The sequence below is a fragment of the Papio anubis genome, chromosome 3 (genome assembly GCF_008728515.1).
Source record: "Papio anubis isolate 15944 chromosome 3, Panubis1.0, whole genome shotgun sequence".
NCBI lineage: Eukaryota > Metazoa > Chordata > Mammalia > Primates > Cercopithecidae > Papio > Papio anubis.
In genome coordinates, this window is record NC_044978.1 from 180,407,554 (window position 1) to 180,425,938 (window position 18,385).

The following is an 18,385-nucleotide window of genomic DNA, read 5'->3' on the forward strand; positions in this document are numbered from 1 at the left end:
TAGGAGAAATTAAGCTATCAAATTTATGAGTTAACTGAATGTTGAAGAAAACAAATTCATTGCTTATAAAAATTACTAATTTAAATAAAGATCTTCTAAGTTGAGCTTAAAGAAAATTGGGTTTTATAATTATAACCTTGGCAAGTTTAACACCGATCAAACTGTAAGTAATTGTAAATACTCCACGCCATGTAGAAAGGCCTCTCTAAAGGAAGGGATGTTAACAAAGAAGCAGCTATTTTTTATGTTGAGAAATTGGCTAGTGATATTTTCCGTACTACAAATCATTACTAGCCATACACAATGAGGCCATGAGGACAAAGGGAAGGAATTCCCAGTAAGTACCTTACAGAGAGTAAAAACAGAATCAATGTTTGCCAAATTAAAATGAATTGATTTGAATACCTGGATTTAAAAAAAATCACAAATGTGTTCTCTTCACAGGTCTTATGTCCTTCCTAAAACAAAATCTATATTGAGAATGTATCCATGATTAGTCTATTCCTATGTCACTATAACCATTGCATCAAAGCATTTTAAAAATGTTTTCATACAATTAATATCTAAGATGTCACTGATATTATTACATTAGAGTTTACCAATTCCTTTCTTCATAGTTGTTTGTATGAAATTTCCTCATAGGCTTTTAAAACATAATACTGTGGTGTTGGAGGTATTAGTTCTCACAGCTTTTAATACATAGATAGGTATAGACAGAGAGACGTGTGTGGTTGCGTGTATGCATATATGCATGGACATGTATACATACACTTAAGTATCTGTCGCATGTAGAACATATGAATGTGTGAATGTGTGTGCATGTACCATACCCACATCCACGCATCTGTTTCTAGCGTTTGTCTACTGAAAAGACCCAGGCGCTCTGGTCCGCTGGCAGAAGTGAGCACATCTGGCCCCCAGATCCTGGCTTCTCAGTTCCCTGCCATTCTCCTCTAAAAGGAACAGCATGCTTTGGAGGAACGGCTGACTCTAGGTCTGGAGCAGGGAAAAGTACAGGATGAGACTGGGGCATCTCCTTGTGCCATAAAGTAAGGAAAGTGCTCCAAGCATGGACTGTGATCTCTTTATGACAGGGACATGGCAAAGGACAAATAACCAGCTCCGAGGGCCTCCTGAGGACCAAATCTGTGAGAGTTTGACCAAAATAAGTCACGACATTAAAGGATATAATCACTGATTAAAAATCTATAGGCTGGGCTGGGCACGGTAGCTCACGCCTGTAATCCCAGCACTTTGGGAGGCTGTGGCGAGAGGACCACGAGGTCAGGAGATCGAGACCATCCTGGCTAACACGATGAAACCCGTCTCTACTAAAAATACAAAAAAAATTAGCCGGGTGTCGTGGCGGGCACCTGTAGTCCCAGCTACTTGGGAGGCTGAGGCAGAAGAATGGCGTGAATCTGGGAGGCAGAGCTTGCAGTGAGCCGAGATCACGCCACTGCACTCCAGCCTGGGCGACAGAGCAAGACTCCGTCTTAAAAAAAAAAAAAAAAAAATCCTACACAAAGACATACAGACATATAGAGAGAAAGGGGCGGCGGGGAGAGTGCACACACAGGGCTGTGCAAGAAACAGCACAGCAAGCACAGGGCACATTGGTCTTTGATGGATAAGGATGAAGGGCGCACAGGCATCCTTTGTGCTACCCTTGCAACTTTTCGGTAACTCTGAAGATATCCCAAAACAAAAGTTAAAATAAAAGGATCTTGGAAAAAGTATAGATTGCAACTCCTCTACTGACTGGCTCATGGCATTTCGCCACTGATGAGGACAGGCTTCTTGCTTACGTTGGAAGGCTGTAGATGTTTTATGTGTCACTTGTAAGTGAAATCACTTTTCAGCTGTAAAAATAGTGGTCATACATGAAGAGATACTGGGTAAACTTCCAATTCTTGCTGTCCTGTCATTCAGGAAACTGACTCTACTTACTTCAGCTCTCTCAAGGAATAAGCACCTTCCTGAGTGGTCCAAGCATTGGTGAAGGTATGAAATGCTACCGCTTTCTCTCCAGCACTTGGGGCACACAGCTACTGTGCCCCCAGCAATGGCGGGGCAGGTGACTTCTTCACCAAACAGCTCCTAACTTCCACCCAACCCCACCCCACCCTGAGCTTCTCTGTCTCGGCACTCAGCCCAGCGTCTCCCTCTTCATTCCTGCATCTAACCTGTGCCAATTCATGCCTCCTTTTCCTGGCAACCCTTCTCAGATCTGCTGCCAGAGCTCTCATGGGAGACCCGCATTGTTATATCAAGAGTACAGTTTCTTCGTTTAAGTTTTCAGCTTTTTTCCACTGCCATCCACCCTACAGTTTTCAGCCCACATCAATGTTTACAAGGTACACTGACTCTAGCTCAGCATTCATGTTTTACGCTGGGTAAAGAAGCCAAGAGAGAACAAAAGCTTTGGCTGTGGTCAGGGTCTGCACAGAGCTGAGACTGGAACCCAGCTGTCTCAAGCCCATCTGAGCCCAGCCCTCTCTGTTAGATCACACTGCTGCAAAACCAGCCACAGGGGCAGCTGTGCGTGCTTCTGACCTTCCCTTACCTCCTGAGCCCTGCAGGAAAAAGATGGTGTTCATCTATTTTTCACCCCCACCAAAAAAAGCAGCCTCTGTGAAAATAGTTCCTGCAATGAACTCCTATGTGTGAAATTCAAGATCTTCAGAAAGATTGCCTGACTGGGCCGTCAAGGTTTAGGCGGCAGCCCCTGGCACTCTCTCCTCCGCCGATGAGCATCACTGAGCAGGCATTTAGAGCAGGCTCCACACCAGGTGAGTTTCTGCCACACACCAGCCACCCACCACACCTCGCGTGAACTGGTTTCTATCGATTCTACAGCATGAGGTGCATTGACATGGACGCGACCATCTGACGTGTGAATGCATGGATCTATCTCTGTGTGTGTGTGTGTATCTTTGCATCTTAGTCATCATAACACTAAGTGGGGGAAAAGACTCAGAAATAAAGGGAAAAATCACAGGAAAAAAAGGTCTAAAACAGGGCAGAAAACATCAACAGAACGTTTTCTATGATGAAAAACTAAAAACTTTCAATAATGAAAGTTTTGAGTATGTAGCTCTAAGTTTTAACTGTCTTTTCTGCTTTCATGAATAAGAAATTCTAGTGAAGCAGCCAAACAAATAACAAAGCGTGCACCAAGCCCAGGGCTCTGAAACTTGAAGCAAAGGTGCTCTTTCAGTTTCTGTGTCGTGTGGCTCACTGGCCACCATCTACAAGGCATTCAGATGGCCCCAAAAAGTCTTCCATCTGTAAAGAGGTCAAGAACATTGCAAAGGAAACATTTACCACCACTTCAAAGAGCTCATATGGCGGAAAGAGCTTTCTTGGAAATTTTAAAACAAGTTGTTTTCCAGGTACTTTAGAGAAGCAACGTACTCTGTGCGATTGTGTATGTAATTTCTCTGCAAACAGGCATAAAGAGGAACTCAGACAAGGAGGCAAGTCAATCTGACGTGTGCAAATGGGAAGAAAGTGGTGCTGGGGTCCTGGCATTGTCGTATCTCCCAGAAAAAAAAACTGAGGCAAGAAGCAAAGCAGAGACTCCCAGCCTGGGCAGTGAGAGAAAAGGGGTGGGCCGAAAAGAGCTGCAGTCAGCAAGATGGGAGGAATTTTGACAGAGGAGTCAGCGTTCAGCGTTTGGAAGGAGAATCACCGCGTGTGTCCCCCTGTGGAGTGCAGCCCCTGGGAAACACCCTACCTCCAATACTGCAACCTCCTGGCCATTGCGCAGCAGCCGGAACGTCAGGGGATGTTTAGAATCCAAACCCGGGATCACCTCGCAGCCACGGAGGGGAATAGACACAATGTGGGTCTTCAGGTCGGTCCTGTCCTTGTGGAAAATGAGCTTGTTATCCTTCACTCGGCACCAGCGCTCCCGCCAGCGGCTGTTGGAGAGCACGTTCAGATAGCCTGCGGGGAGACAAGCCACACGTCAGCCGCCTCGGACAAGACCAGGCGCGGTGAAGACATCCAGAGTCGCGCTGAGGAGGCCCAGGGATGGGAGTGTGGATAAAACAAGTCCCTCACACGATCGATCAAGCTTTAAATGCAAATTCACATAAACTAGGAGAGCTATAGCATCACAAGTTTTGGGGGCTTTTCATTGCACCAACAGACCGCATCTGGAAGCCCCTAATTCAACACATGCGAAGAACCAGTTATCGGACGTCTAGTGTTGATGTGGGACTATGGAATTCACCTAGAGCACGTGAGAAGTGAACAAGCCATCGGGTTTCGGATGGCCAGGATGGGGGCACAACAGGTGCCTTCAAACTGGAAAAGGATTTCATTTATTTTGAGGAGCTGCAAATGATACAAGTAGGGTAAGAGTCACAGGCAGGCAGATTTTTGGCTTAACATGAAGAAACAAAAACTATCTAAAAATGAAAACTTTCCAAGAAATAGGAGGCCCTGGGAGGCACTAAGATCCCCAGTGCTGGAAGCAGCCTACCGATGGCAGAGGCCCCGGGGGCAGGTTCCCACCCGAGGCTGAGGACGCACCTGCCGCCTTTCTGCTCCTGAAACTGCAAAGCGACTGGTGAAGCTGCCCAGAGGAAATCTAAACTCTAAAGTCTGAATGTACATGAAAGTTTGTGATCTGTGTCTCTGCTATGGCACAACATCTTCAGTATACCACAGACACAGGAGTGGCAGAGTGACAGGAAAAATTATTATCCTCATTTAAAAAATAAAAAAAAAAAAAACCTTCTCAAACACAGGAAATGGACCATTTTCACTTGTTACAAACATAAAATGGATTCTTCTAGAAATAACAAGGCATGAAAAAATAGATATCAGGGTGGCTGTACCTTCCGACCACACCATATTGCCAGTAAATCACTGCCCCTTTAAGATTTAGAAAGCGAGTTAAATAGCATATAAAATGTTGATAGTGGGAGAAAAGGAAGTACCAGACTCCCAACTGAAGTTCAGCTACTCCTTTAGTTCACACATGCACACACACACACACACACCCCTCCCTCAAAAACATTAAGAAACAAAACAAGATACATCCTTTCCAATTCTGATTTTTTAGATTCCTTTTCCAGCCAATAGTAGTCCCAGCTACTTGTGAGGCCAGGGTAGGAAGATCACCTGAGATTAGGAGTTCAAGATCAGCCTGGGCAACACAGTAAGACCCTGTCGCTAAAAAAAAAAAAAAAAAAAGAAAAAAAGAAAAAAAAATTAAAATGCCTTTCCAAAAGCGTTTTGGAGGATGTTTCTTACTGCTTTTATGTTCTCAGTCTTACACACCTTATTAGCAATAGATAAATGCTACAAAGACCAAAAAAAAAAAAAGAGAGAGGTATGTTCAGGACCCAGAACGATGCTTTACAACTTACAAATACTGGTTCAGTGGCTTACTAGGTACACACTTATAAAGTCTAAATTTTCATTGGCTGAATGTGACGTCATTTCTACCAACACACACTGACGAGAAATGCACACTGCTTCTTCTGGAACTAAAACTTTCATCTGGGGTGTGTGGGCTGCTGTCCTTAGGGAGTGACAGAAAAAGGAGGCGCCAGGCTGAGGCTCCAAGGCCTGTGCCGTGGCCGCCCTCTTGTGTTCAGAGAGCAAACTACACTAGATCCAAGCTCCTTGTACTTCAGACACTTAGGAGGGCTGCAGGGAGGCGAAGAGGCTTTAGAATCAAAGTAGGAAAGGGTCTCAGAGGCTTTACTTCTTGAAGGAGGACGTTAACTCTCAGATAATGTGAAGTATCTTGTCCAAGACCACACAGCAAAGCCAGACCTGAACCCCTGTTGGGAGTCAAAGACAGCAGATAAAGAGCTGTTAATATGCATACAACCGGAGGCCTTATATCACTATTTTTGCTCTGTAAAATGCTATTTGTAAAGACACAGTTTCAATACATTTATTCTTTTTTTTTTTTTTTTTTTTTGAGATGGAGTCTCGCTCTGTCGCCCAGACTGGAGTGCAGTGGTGCCATCTCGGCTCACTGCAAGCTCCGCCTCCCGGGTTCGCACCCTTCTCCTCCTACCTCCGCCTCCTGAATAGCTGGGACTACAGGCGCCCGCCACCATGCCCAGCTAATTTTTTGTATTTTTAGTAGAGACTGGGTTTCACCGTGTTAGCCAGGATGGTCTTGATCTCCTGACTTTGTGATCCGCCCGCCTCGGCCTCCCAAAGTGCTGGGATTACCAGCCAATACAGTTATTCTTCAAAAAGAAAAAAGAAACCTCTACTTAAAAAGAGGTCAACTATCATATCTGAGCATCCGAGTGCCAGCGCTGGGAACCACGTGCTCACCATGGCTCTGATACCATCTAGAATAACCACTCATGCTGAAAGCCAACATTTTTACATTTTTAGACTTTCACACAATGACAGCCAACTGTATCAATCCTAAGTATGTTTTGAGCATGAGTTGACAAACGTAAAGGTGTATCTAAAAGGAAAAGGGAGGCAAGGACTCCCCTCAAATCACTTCACATACTGAGGTGCATTAAGATAACATGCCCCAAAACGGTTTCTGAAAAGGAGCAGTAAGCTACAGGGCAAGGAAAACAGCCCGTGCTCTGGAGCGGTCAGGGCCCAGGCACCCCTTCACGGGGCCCGTAGAAGGAGTGGAAGAAACCGAGAATTGAAATGCCAGTGACCTCAATGACAGAGACTGTACAGTGCAGCGGGGCAGCAATTCCCAACCACAAAGGACTCAGTCCGATTCCCAACCACAGAGGACCCAGTCCGATTCCCAACCACAGAGGACCCAGTCCCCAAGAGGGCATGGACTCTGCAGTGGGGTAGCAATTCCCAACCACAGGGGGCCCGGCCCCGAACCCCAGCCCGGCCCCGATCCCTAGCCCACCCCGACCCCCAGCCACAGGGCGCCCGGCCCCGATCCCCAGCCACAGGCACCCGGCCCGATCCCCAGCCACAGGGGACCCGGTCCCGATCCTCAGTCACAGGGACCCGGCCCCGATCCCCAGCCACAGGGGACCCGGCCCCGATCCCCAGCCACAGGGGACCCGGTCCCGATCCCCAGTCACAGGACTCAGCCTCCCCAATCCTCTGCCACAGGGACCCGGGTCTCCATCTCAGTCAGGGACGCCCCGATCCCCCAGCCACAGGCTGCCCCGATCTCAGCTACAGGACCCGGTCCCGATCCTAGTCACAGGGACCCGGCCCCTCACCCCCAGCAACCACAGGGACTGGCCCCACCCCCAGCTGGGGAGGACGGTCCGATCCTCAGCCACAGGGCACCTGCCCATCTCGGCCAGCGGGGACCCGTCCCGTCCTCAGCTGAGAGGGCCCCGGCCTCATCTCCCATTACAGGCCCGCCCCGGATCCCAGCCACAGGGGATGCCAGTCCTGATCCCCAGCCACAGGGGACATAGTCCTGATCCCCAGCCACAGAGGGCCTGGCCCCCAATCCCTGCAGCCGGCTGAGGACCCGCCCCAATCCCCAGCCACAGGGGACACGGTCCTGATCCTGCAGCCATGGGACATACAGTCCTGATCCCAGCACAGAGGCTCTGGCCCCCAGCCCCAGCCTCCCAGGGGCTCCGGCCCCATCCCTTAGCCACAGGGGACCTGCCCCAACTTCCCCAGCCATGTGGGCACCATTCCAAGAGGGACATGACTCATGGTGTCTCCCTTCCCCAGACAGAATCTTTGCCCAGTTTCACCAGACACTGTGAATTTACAGCTCCACAAGGGATGATTATATTGGACAGATCACATTTTATTTAGAAAATGACTTTATAAGGAAACATCATAATGCTCCTGTAAATTCCCAAAAAAATCCTCTAGTGTTGTGACTTGTTCAGCAGCAGGTAATTTCGAAATTATGATTGTCTTTACCTGTTCTATTTTCAATGGAGGTCTAAAACCTGAAAATACCCATTCATGCCCGGTCCCTTTCCGGCTCGGCTTGATGAACTGCTGTTTGTGGACCCCAGTCACCAGCATTGCTGATGATCCACCACCAGGTGGTGCTAGAGTGCAGCCAGGACGGGCCCAGCTTGGCTCCTGCAGCAAGAACTGCAGGCGGGAGCTTCAAGGCTCACCCAGGGCGTCTTAAGATTTAACTACTTAACAAGGCAGGTCCAGATAGAAGCCATTTTATTTTTGGATCCCACTTACCATATTATGGTAGGGTGTTACTGAATTTTAAAAATTTGTGAGTTTAATGTTTTCAGCTGATTTCTGCTCCAAATTCAAAGGAAAGAGTGCAGGTTCTTGCAACACTATGGCAAGAGTGCATGAGGAGATTTCACTAAAAATATAAAACTAACTTTACAGCCTGAAGATTAAACAAACAATAAATACAGATGGAGGGGAACAGATATAAACCCTCCCGGTCAGCTGTTCCGGATATGGGGCGTCGCGGGTCTCAGTGCCAGGTGGCTCTCAAATTCCGGCAGCTGCAGAAGAGCAGGCAGGCGAAGGCTTTTAGAAGTGTGGCCAAGTTTCCATTGATTTATTCTCTTTAGGAAGGGAAATGATAGTGCCTGCCTACCCCAGAGGCTACTGTGCTTTGGTTACATGTGGACAAAACGTTCAACACTTTTGAGAGACGTTTTATCCCAATGTAACTGTTCGTTGTATCTTGGCAAGTATTTGTTTTTGATCAGCTAGGAGGAGATGGGCCTGCAAGAGGAGCATCAAGAAGCAGCTTTTAGAGAAACCAAATGTCAGGAAACTGCTGGCAGCTGATCACGGGCCTGCCGAAGCCAAAGCCGCCTTCCCGCTCTTCGCAGTGTGTCCTCTACGAGGCCAGGGGCAGAGGAGCTGGTACACCTACAGCCTGTCACGGTGGCTCTTGGACTAAGAATGCCTTCCTGCCCTTTTATCAGACTTCATCTGATTTCTTTTTTGGAGGTGAGGCCTTGCTATGTTGCTGAGGCTGGTCTTAAACTCCTGGCATCAAGCAATCCTCTCACCTCGGCCTCCCGAGTAGCGGGGATTCCAGCTGTGTGCTACAGTGCCTGGCTTCGTCTAGTTTTCATGGAGGTGGATTATGATACCAACTGAGATGTATCTAACTTTCCTGAATGTCTGCTGAAAAAAACCTGCCATTGAAAGAGCTTCATAAAGTCACAGAACATTTCAGGTGAAAGGGACCCTGGGAATGGCTACGTAGCCAGGCTCCAGGAAGCCTCCAACTTGCACCCTGGGGCCTTTCCTTTCTCTCAGCCTCTCCGTTTCTCATGATTCACTCGTCTGACGTCGCATTTACCCAGCCTTGGGTAGGTCCGGTGTGCTCAGGTGATGTTTTTAAAAAACATGTCAGATGAACACATGGAGGATAATCACAGCGACCATGTACTGAGCAGAAACGATGGGCTGGGCACTGAGCTCAGTGTTTCATGTATTTTATCCTCAGTTTTTATGAAAAACAAGGAATTGAAGTATTGAGTGATTTCATAGATGGAGGAGCCTGAGATTCCCAGAGGTGAAGCAATTTGCTTAAAGGAATGCATGCATTCAACAAGTAGGTACTGAGCTGGTATCGTCTGCCAAGCTCTGCACAGTGCTGTGGACATGGGCAGTGAGCCAGTCAGCCCCTGTTCTTACGCCAGTCATGTAGAAGGTAGAAGAGTGAAGTGGGGACGGCATTGTTAGAGGCCCTGAACTGGCAACAACGGAGGCACTTTTGGTTTTTCTCAAGACAGAATGTGATACGATTAGTTTAACGTTTCAAAACTTCCATCTGGTGGCCTGGTGGGGGATGCAGAGTAGAACGAGGTGAGCCAGTCAAAAGATGCCACAGGCCGGGCGCGGTGGCTCAAGCCTGTAATCCCAGCACTTTGGGAGGCTGAGATGGGCGGATCACGAGGTCAGGAGATCGAGACCATGCTGGCTAACATGGTGAAACCCCGTCTCTACTAAAAAATACAAAAAATTAGCCGGGCGAGGTGGCAGGCGCCTGTGGTCCCAGCTACTCGGGAGGCTGAGGCGGGAGAATGGCGTGAACCCGGGAGGCGGAGCTTGCAGTGAGCTGAGATCCGGCCACTGCACTCCAGCCTGGGCGACAGAGCAAGACTCCGTCTCAAAAAAAAAGATGCCACAGTCCCAGCCACAGGCGGAAATAGGGATGGGGAAGAGAGAGAAAGATGGAAATGCATTTCCTGGTAACGACAGCTTAATTCATAAAATGACAATAATTCCAGGACTTGTAAGCACAGGAGAAGGACAAATAAGAGATAAATTTTGGGGCCGGGCGCAGTGGCTCACACCTGTAATCCCAGCTCTTTGGGAGGCCGAAGCAGGTGGATCAAGAGTCAGGAGATCGAGACCATCCTGACTAACATGGTGAAACCCCGTCTCTACTAAAATACAACAAATTAGCCGGGCGTGGTGGCAGGTGCCTGTAGTCCCAGCTACTTGGGAGGCTGAGGCAGGAGAATGGCGTGAACCTGGGAGGTGGAGCTTGCAGTGAGCTGAGATCGCGCCACTCACTCCAGCCTGGGCGACAGAGCAAGACTCTATCTCAAAAAAAAAAAAAGATACATTTCGGTCAGGGGCCTTTGCGCGTGTCTCAGACCACCTTACTTACGTGGCTGTGTGCTGAGCTGACCTGCCCAATGCTAAACGCGTCACTCAACGCCACTCAATAGGCATTGCAGGGTTAGGCGGGCAGACCCAGCCAGCCAGGCTGCAATCCTTGTCATATTAATATGAAAGGCAATTGAGAGACTTTGGCCCAAAACCCCCCCCAAAACCTTTCCAGCCGGCAAGCACCTGCAGAGGGCCTTCCCTCCCCTGCCTCCACAAGCAAGGCCCTCACAGCAGTTCTGTCCTGCATTTTGGGGCACGGCTGACCCAGCTGCACTGTGTGGAGGGGCTGGGATTTGAACTCTGCTTTCAGTGGCTCCCAGGAGCTCTGTCCTGTGGGCTCAGCAGCACTGCACTTCCGGCCAGTCCCGCTCAGCCCTTCATCTCCCTGGAGCAGAAAGCAGCAGCTGCAGAGACTCAGCTTGGCAGGCTCGGTCTCTCGGGCCTTTGTCCAGCTCCTTTCTTCTGCCTGAAACTTTGCAGCTGTACCAAAATAACTGAAAGTGGTCACTGTTGCCCCTTTATTTTTGTAAGAGCTCCTCCCCTCTCCCCTTTCCCCTGCAAAGAACTGGATGACAGCTTTCAAATCTTGTGGACAGAGGATGTTCTGTTACTATTGAAGCAGAAGTCGTCCACTAAGCAGTTTGATAGGGATTCATGTGTCTAATGAGATGCTGTGGATCCAGTATTCCTGCTGCTCCCTGAGTGTCCAACTGGGCTTCCAAGAAAGTGCCCAAGAGGAGGGTTTACCGCAGCGTCGAATCACGAATCCCGAGCACAATCACAGCTATTTATCAGGAGCCACGGGAGGGTTCACATCTTTGGGGGAAGGGATAGGTGAAGGCCTGTGGGACGGGGAACCAGCAGAGTTGGGTCAGAGGCTGTCTCTGCTCCCAGCGCGCTGTGTGGCTCCGAGCAAGCCACATGAGCTCTCTGAGCTTCAGTGCTCTCCTTTGTAAATGGAGGGGTTTGGGCCAAAGTCTTGCAATTGCCTTTCATGTTAATGTTTAATTGTTTTTCTTTTTTTTTTTTTTTTGAGACGGAGTCTTTCTCTGTCGCCCAGGCTGGAGTGCAGTGGCGCGATCTCGGCTCACTGCAAGTTCCGCCTCCCGGGTTCACGCCATTCTCCTGCCTCAGCCTCCCAAGTAGCTGGGACTACAGGCGCCCGCCACCTCGCCCGGCTAATTTTCTTGTATTTTTAGTAGAGACGGGGTTTCACCGTGTTAGCCAGGATGGTCTCGATCTCCTGACCTCGTGATCCGCCCATCTCGGCCTCCCAAAGTGCTGGGATTACAGGCTTGAGCCACCGCGCCCGGCTGTTTAATTGTTTTTCAAGGAAGAATTTCTATTTCCTCCACTGACCCAGAGCATTTAAAAAAAAAAAAAACAAAACAGCAGTTCCCTTCTTGTTGGCTAATTCTCGCTTTCTAATTTTAATCCCTAACTCCTGTACTTAATCCCTAATTCCCACTTTCTGGTTTTAATCCCTAACTCCTGTATTTAATCCCTAATTCTAATTTCTCTTTCGTTTTAATCCCCTAACTCCTGTGATGACCCTTATTTCCCACTTTGTTTTTAATCCCTAACTCCTATGTTTAATCCCTATTTCCCACCTTCTATTTTAATTCCTAACTCCTGTATTTAATCCCTAATTCCCACTTTCTGTTTTTAATCGCTGACTCTCAAGGGCTGATGTGAGGCAGTCCCACCTTCCAGGCGCTCCAAGAAAGGCAGAGGTCAACGGGGCCCAGCACTGGGGCACCAACACATTCCCTCTCCCCATTCCGTACTACAGCTGTTTCCTCTGACAGCATTTCAGCAGGGTGGCTGCCCTTTCAGCTCTCGCCTTATTTAGGGAGGGAAGGGAGGGTAGTGGAAAAATATCAGTACCAACTGGCCTGCTTCTGTGACTCAAATTTGACCAAGTTCAGGGAGCTTGGAATGCACCAGGCTCCTTGGTCACGGGTTCCCTTATGGTGATGGCCTTCCCTCCTAACTCAACCCCATAGGCAGCTGTTTCAGCAGGACCCCTCCGCAAGACTCCTTCAAGCACATGAGGCCTTCACTTCTGTCTGCCCAGACAACTTCGTTGTATCCCCCAGAAATTGGTATCATGAACTTCCTGGATCACACTGTGAAAGCTGCTGAGGAGTGCAGACTTTGCCCATCTTTCCCTCAAGACAGTGCACGCCGCAGCACCTCTCATCTGCCCCTGCAATCCATCCCTCCTCCTGATCACCATGCCCCACCCTCTGTACTATCCTCGTAGCATGAGCTCACACCGCTGGGACGTGAGATCTGTTGAATGCATTTATCTTTGTGTACATAGCCCCATTTAGGCGCTGTGGGGCAGGAACTGAACAAGGCATCTTTTGGCATCTCAAAATAAAACCCGACACATTGGACATAACGGGTGCTCGATAAGGGGTGGGGGTGACTAGAATGACTATTCAAATAGAAGGAATGATGGGCTCACACTGCGGGGAGCTGAGTGAGCCGCAACAGTACACAAGCAAAATGACAGCACATTCCTAATTCTTCAAAAACGTAGCTCATCAAGTTTACCTCCTAGGAAGAGCTGCACGGTTCTTCTGAACCTGACAGTCTAGAAAGCATTCTGGATGGAAACTCTCACCCATGTCTTCATGAAGACCACCCCACAATGCTGGCTCCCCCCGGCCTGCTGAGGTTCCTATGATCCTCTCATGGCCTCTTGGGCTTTCCCTCCTATTGCCAACCACAGCCAGTTATTACACACATGTTTCTGTGATAACTGGTCTTGTACTTATCTTTTGCTATCAGACTGGAAGCCATGGGGGGCCAGGGCTGTTGTGGTCACCAAAAGGCAGCTGCTCAAATATTACTTATTGGATGAAAGACTGACCGGGGAGATGGTCAGTGTGTTAGACTGGATTTGAAACTTCGGTTTGAGAAATGTAATTGGTATAGTTCGGATATTTCTCCCCTCCAAATCTCATGTTGAAATGTGATCCCAGTGTGGGGGGCCGGCCTGGTGGGAGGTGCTTGGGCCATGGCAGCAGATCCTGCATGAATGGCTTGCTGCCTTCCCTGTAGTAATGAGGGAGTTCTCAAACCAGTAGTTCCTGTGAGATCTGATGGTTTAAAGGACTCTGGCACCTGCTCCTCTCTCTCCTGCCATGTGACACACCAGTGTCGCCTCTGCCCCTGCCATGAGTAAAAGCTTCCTGAGGCCTCATTGCAAGCTGTGCAGACACTGGCACCATACTTGTACAGCCTGCAGAACCATGAGCCGGATAAACCTCTCTCTTTATAAATTACCCAGCCTCAGGCATTCCTTTGGCAGCAACAGGAAAGTGACTAACACGGTGACGTCATAAGGAAGCTTAGTTTTATCACTTTGCCCAAGGGAAAGGACTGGCCTTAGTTCTGTAAAGGTTTTCCCATAATCCTTTGTTTACCAGCAGCCCCTGCGTATGTTGTCCTTTAAAAACACTTCCAGGGGATTTGGGGGAACTTCAGAGGATCAAAGAGAAATGTTTTTCTTGAAAGAACCTTAGAGATCATCTCAAAAGCCTACAAAGTCTTGTATGAATAAGAGGTAAAAATGCAAACATTTAATTACATTGAATACATTGAAATTTGAATGATTTCAAGTCCAATGCAAAAGAGCTCCAATTAATGAGCCTTGGAGGAACTGGGTACCGACACTGCAGGAGGAAAGGAAACCCGCTTGGGTGTACACTGCTCGTCTCTGGGAAGCACAGTCTTACCGCACGTGGGAACGTCTTCCTCAGCCGAGGAGGTCTGCTCGTCTGTGGATGGCTTCTTCTTTCCCAGACTGATGATCTTGGTGATTTTTTTCCCAGTGACTTTCGACACAGTGCCCTTGGCCTCGGATTTGGAACTTTTCTTCCTCTTCACTGTCGAGAATAACAACAGCAAAAAAGCATGTTTTAATTGTAGATATTAATTGAAAAAATAAAACATAAATCACAACCCATTTCTTCTTTCCCTGGGCATTTTTTTCTTGTTTTAAAGACAGGATCTCACTCTGTCCCTTGGCTGGAGTGCTGTGTTGTGATCACAGCTCATTGCAGCCTTGAGCTCCTGGGCACAGCTGATCCTCCCATCTTGGCCTCCGGAGTAGCTGGGACCACAGGTGAGTGCCACTACGCCTGGTTAATTTTTGTACTTTTTGTAGAAATGGGGTTTCACCATGTTGCCCAGGCTGGTCTCAAACTCCCGGGCTCAAGTGATCCACCCACCTTGGCCTCCCCAAGTGCTGGGATTATAGGTGTGAGCCACTGCGCTTAGCCTTTCCCTCGACTTGTACTTAACGAGCACTTGCCGTGTGCTGGCTGTCGGTCTAGATGCTGAGATTCCAGCAGAACACAGGGCTGCTGGTAAGAAGCTTGTAACAAAGACCACATGGAGATCTAAGATAGGGTTATATGGAAAAGCAGCTGGGCGGGCAGAGAAAGCCTGTCCAGGGGTTGACTTAAATTAATAACTAGCCATGCACATCTCAGAGAGAAGAACCGTCCAGGAAAGAAAAACATCATTGACGCAAAAGCCAGCCCCAAGTGTCTGAGGAACAGAAGGCAGCTAGAGCAGCTCCGGCCCGGCTGGCAAGGGGAGGCCCAGGAAGGGAAGGGGACTGGCTCTTTTTCAGGAGTCCCTTGTCCATCTGTGAGACACTCACTCGGCTTGGCACTGTCCAGAGCTCTCAGACCAGGGGCCTGCCTTCTAGCCCCTCATGTTTGGTTTAGCCAGGACAGTGTTAAATTGGAGTTAATTGCTGATACATAAAACTCATACACATTCTGCATAAAATTGATGCCTGGCTTCCTTTGAAAGATGGAAAGATCTAGCAACTCTGGACTTGCATGTGGGCAAGCAACAGCGGCAGGACCACAGAAGCAGTCTCCACGCAGATGGGCCAGCAAGGGACAACACGGGGCAGTTCTCATCACTCCCCACCGTCTCCCACCACGGAGGTCCAGGGTCAGCTGCCAGCTGGCATCCTTTGTCTGCCCCATCCCATCACTGGCACCTCTCTCCACTGCCAAGGGCTCTGTCCGTGACCTCTGACAGAATTACAGGGGCAGGGATCAGACAAGAAATCAGAACGTGCATGTGAGACAGCACCAGAACCGAGTGACAAGACTCTTTGGCCAGACAGCGACCCTCGGAGAAGGTGAGCTGTCTGCCCGTCTCATCTGAGGGCCATTATGTGCATGGCACTGGAGCTGAGGGGAGGCCAGTGAGACACTTGGGACGCAGCTGCACTGCGGGGCTCACTGGAGCTGAGGGGACAGAGAGACCCTCAGTGTCACGGGCAAAACCCCAGCGCCCAGACCCTTTCCCCTTCATCTCCAACATGAGTCCCTCAACCTGCTGTCTGCAACCCTTTGGAGATCACAAACCCTTTCAGAAGGTGATGAGTCAAGGACTCCTTCCCACCCTCCTACCCCAGGGACAAATGAACCCACACACATCCCGCGGGAGAAATGCAGAGGAAGAGCGGCCAGGGACACAAGACAACACACCTTGGCCTAACTCCTAAACCCTTCCTCTAAAAACACACACACTCACACAGGCAGTCCCCTCATCCTTCCCAACCTCCATCTCTCTCTGCTGGGGAACGGGCAGTGGTCCTCCTTCCACCTCCACCCTGCTGCCCCACCACAGCCAAACACATGAGGGCGGCAGAACATACCCCTGTGTCTCCTGCCCCGGGCCTTGCCCTCCCATGCTCCACCCTCCCGCTTAGGTCCTGGTCCTATAGCGTTAGTGTCCCTCTAAGAAGAGACTGCACGGGCACAGAAGAAAGGCTGTGTGAAGGCCGTCGGAGGGGAAACGACTTTGCGAAGACAGCCCTCACCAGGCACCAACCCTGGCGACACCTGGGTCTTGGACTTGCCGCCTCCAGGACCATCTGAATGCATGTTGTTTCAGCCACCCAGTCTGTGGTGTTCTGTGATGGCAGCCCAAACTGACTAACAACACAGTCCCAGCATTTCTGTGTTGTTTTAAACAAATCAGACTTAGGCCTCATGCGATATTAGAAACAAAGAACCCAGGAATGCCACGCCCACCCCCCTCCTTCCACTCTCCCAACATGTACACACCCTGTTTTAAAATAAAGCCTCGAGACTCACTTTCGATCCCTGAGTCTGAGGACGCAGCACTTCCCAGCTACCATCAGACAGGGAGCGTGCGGCTGGGACAGCTGTTATCACTTCAGTGTCACTTCAACCAAACCAAGAGCCACAGCAACAGTGGTCGGCCCCTCCCAGCTGTTTCTGAAGACCCAGAAGACAATGTTTCACCACAGCCCCATTCCCGTGAGCTTCACAAAGAATAACCTGCTGCCAGGACAGCCCAAGTGCCCGGGGCACCCTGAGCAAGGCTGGAGGAACAAGAGGCATCCCCCCTAGACAATGCAGGCCCCCCACAATGCGCCCCCCCGACACAGTGGACCCCCCCCCCCAAAAGGCACCCCCCCCACAATGCGGCCCACCGCGGCAAGCTGGGGTGTCAGACGAACGCCCAACTCGACCGACAAAGTGCTTGTTCGACTCCGACTACAAAAAAATGAGATTATAATTAAAACTAGGAATTCCTTGAATACTCCCTGATTCGTTTTTTACAAAGGCAGACGTACGGTAATCCTGGGGAGAAAAAGCCCAAGTACGTGGGAACGTGAGGAGAAAACCGTCAAGAACAACTTGTTGCTACGAATCAAACAAAAGGCAGAGATGAGCAGAGATCACGGAACCGGGAAGAAAACCTCAGCACGCCGAGCGCCCACCCTCTGCCGCCAGAGAGTAGAAGAGCTGGAGTGTCCGGCACACACTGGCCGGTGAGGTGGGCACACTGGCACAGGCCACTGGAGCAAGGCTAACGCGGGGCACTCTCTACAACCACAGCTATCATAAACCCACAGAGTCTCCCAGTAACCTACGGAAATGGGAATTCAGGCGCTTTTTATTATTATTATTTAGGCTACCGGGAGGAATAGGGGCATGAGAATTAATACCATCAGACTTTGTATTCAATGACTTCTATCAACAGACACATTCACAAATGATCACGTCTTACAGATGTGAAGTGGGGCTGAGAAGCCTCACAGCTCCCAGACAGAAGGTCCCAGGACCTCCTGAGCCCGCACTCCTCGCACCTGCTGCAGGACCAACCGTACTGTGTCGGTTTATTAGACAGGAGGGATTCCGCCCTGAGGGAAGAAAAAGGCGTTCCAGAGTCACACTCCCTGTGGCTTTGACCGCATGGAGCCTGGACTGTCTCTTTCTTCATCTGAGATTCTAACACTAAGAAAAACCTGTATGAGTTCAGGATTTTCTCCATGCAGCCCGCAGAGAAATGTGCCTGAGTTACCACATAGCTGGGATAAAGGAGCTTAACTGAAATCTCCCAGTTGCAAATTGGTTAAGAGTGAGAGGCAAGGACAAAAGCTAAGAGAGAAGGTTAGAATGTACTTCAGCCTTAACTTTCTCCAGTAACTACTGAGTGTCTGTATCTGCAAAGCACCATGCCAGACAAAAAGAAAATGTGTAAACCAAGGTCACCACCATTTAATTCCAAAGTATAGAAGGTTGTTCTTGTTAAGAGGAAACAGGAGAATTTTAAATATAGATATACTTGCTCAAAAGTCCAACCAGACACACATATTATTCTGTAGAACCTAATAGGTGCATGGGGAGAAGAAACAGCAAACCAGAAAAGGAACCAACCAAACCAACGTCTGCTGCCCCTCAGCTTCTAAGCAGGAACATTGAGATTGTATGTTATTTTATTTCAGGGCAAAACTTAAAGA

The 18,385-nt window shown here is 49.2% G+C and overlaps 1 protein-coding gene across 5 annotated transcripts in view; it reads right to left on the minus strand.

Moving 5' to 3' along the window:
• The window catches only part of AFAP1 (actin filament associated protein 1), a 117,397-nt gene that overhangs the window by 41,011 nt on the left and 58,001 nt on the right, over positions 1 to 18,385 (minus strand). For all 5 annotated transcript variants that reach the window (XM_031664750.1, XM_031664753.1, XM_031664752.1 and 2 more), the window contains exons 8-9: positions 14,319 to 14,468; positions 3,740 to 3,951 (exon numbers count right to left, since the gene is read on the minus strand). In XM_031664750.1, the coding sequence (XP_031520610.1) occupies positions 3,740 to 3,951; positions 14,319 to 14,468 (362 nt within the window). The remainder of the gene's footprint in view (positions 1 to 3,739; positions 3,952 to 14,318; positions 14,469 to 18,385) is intronic.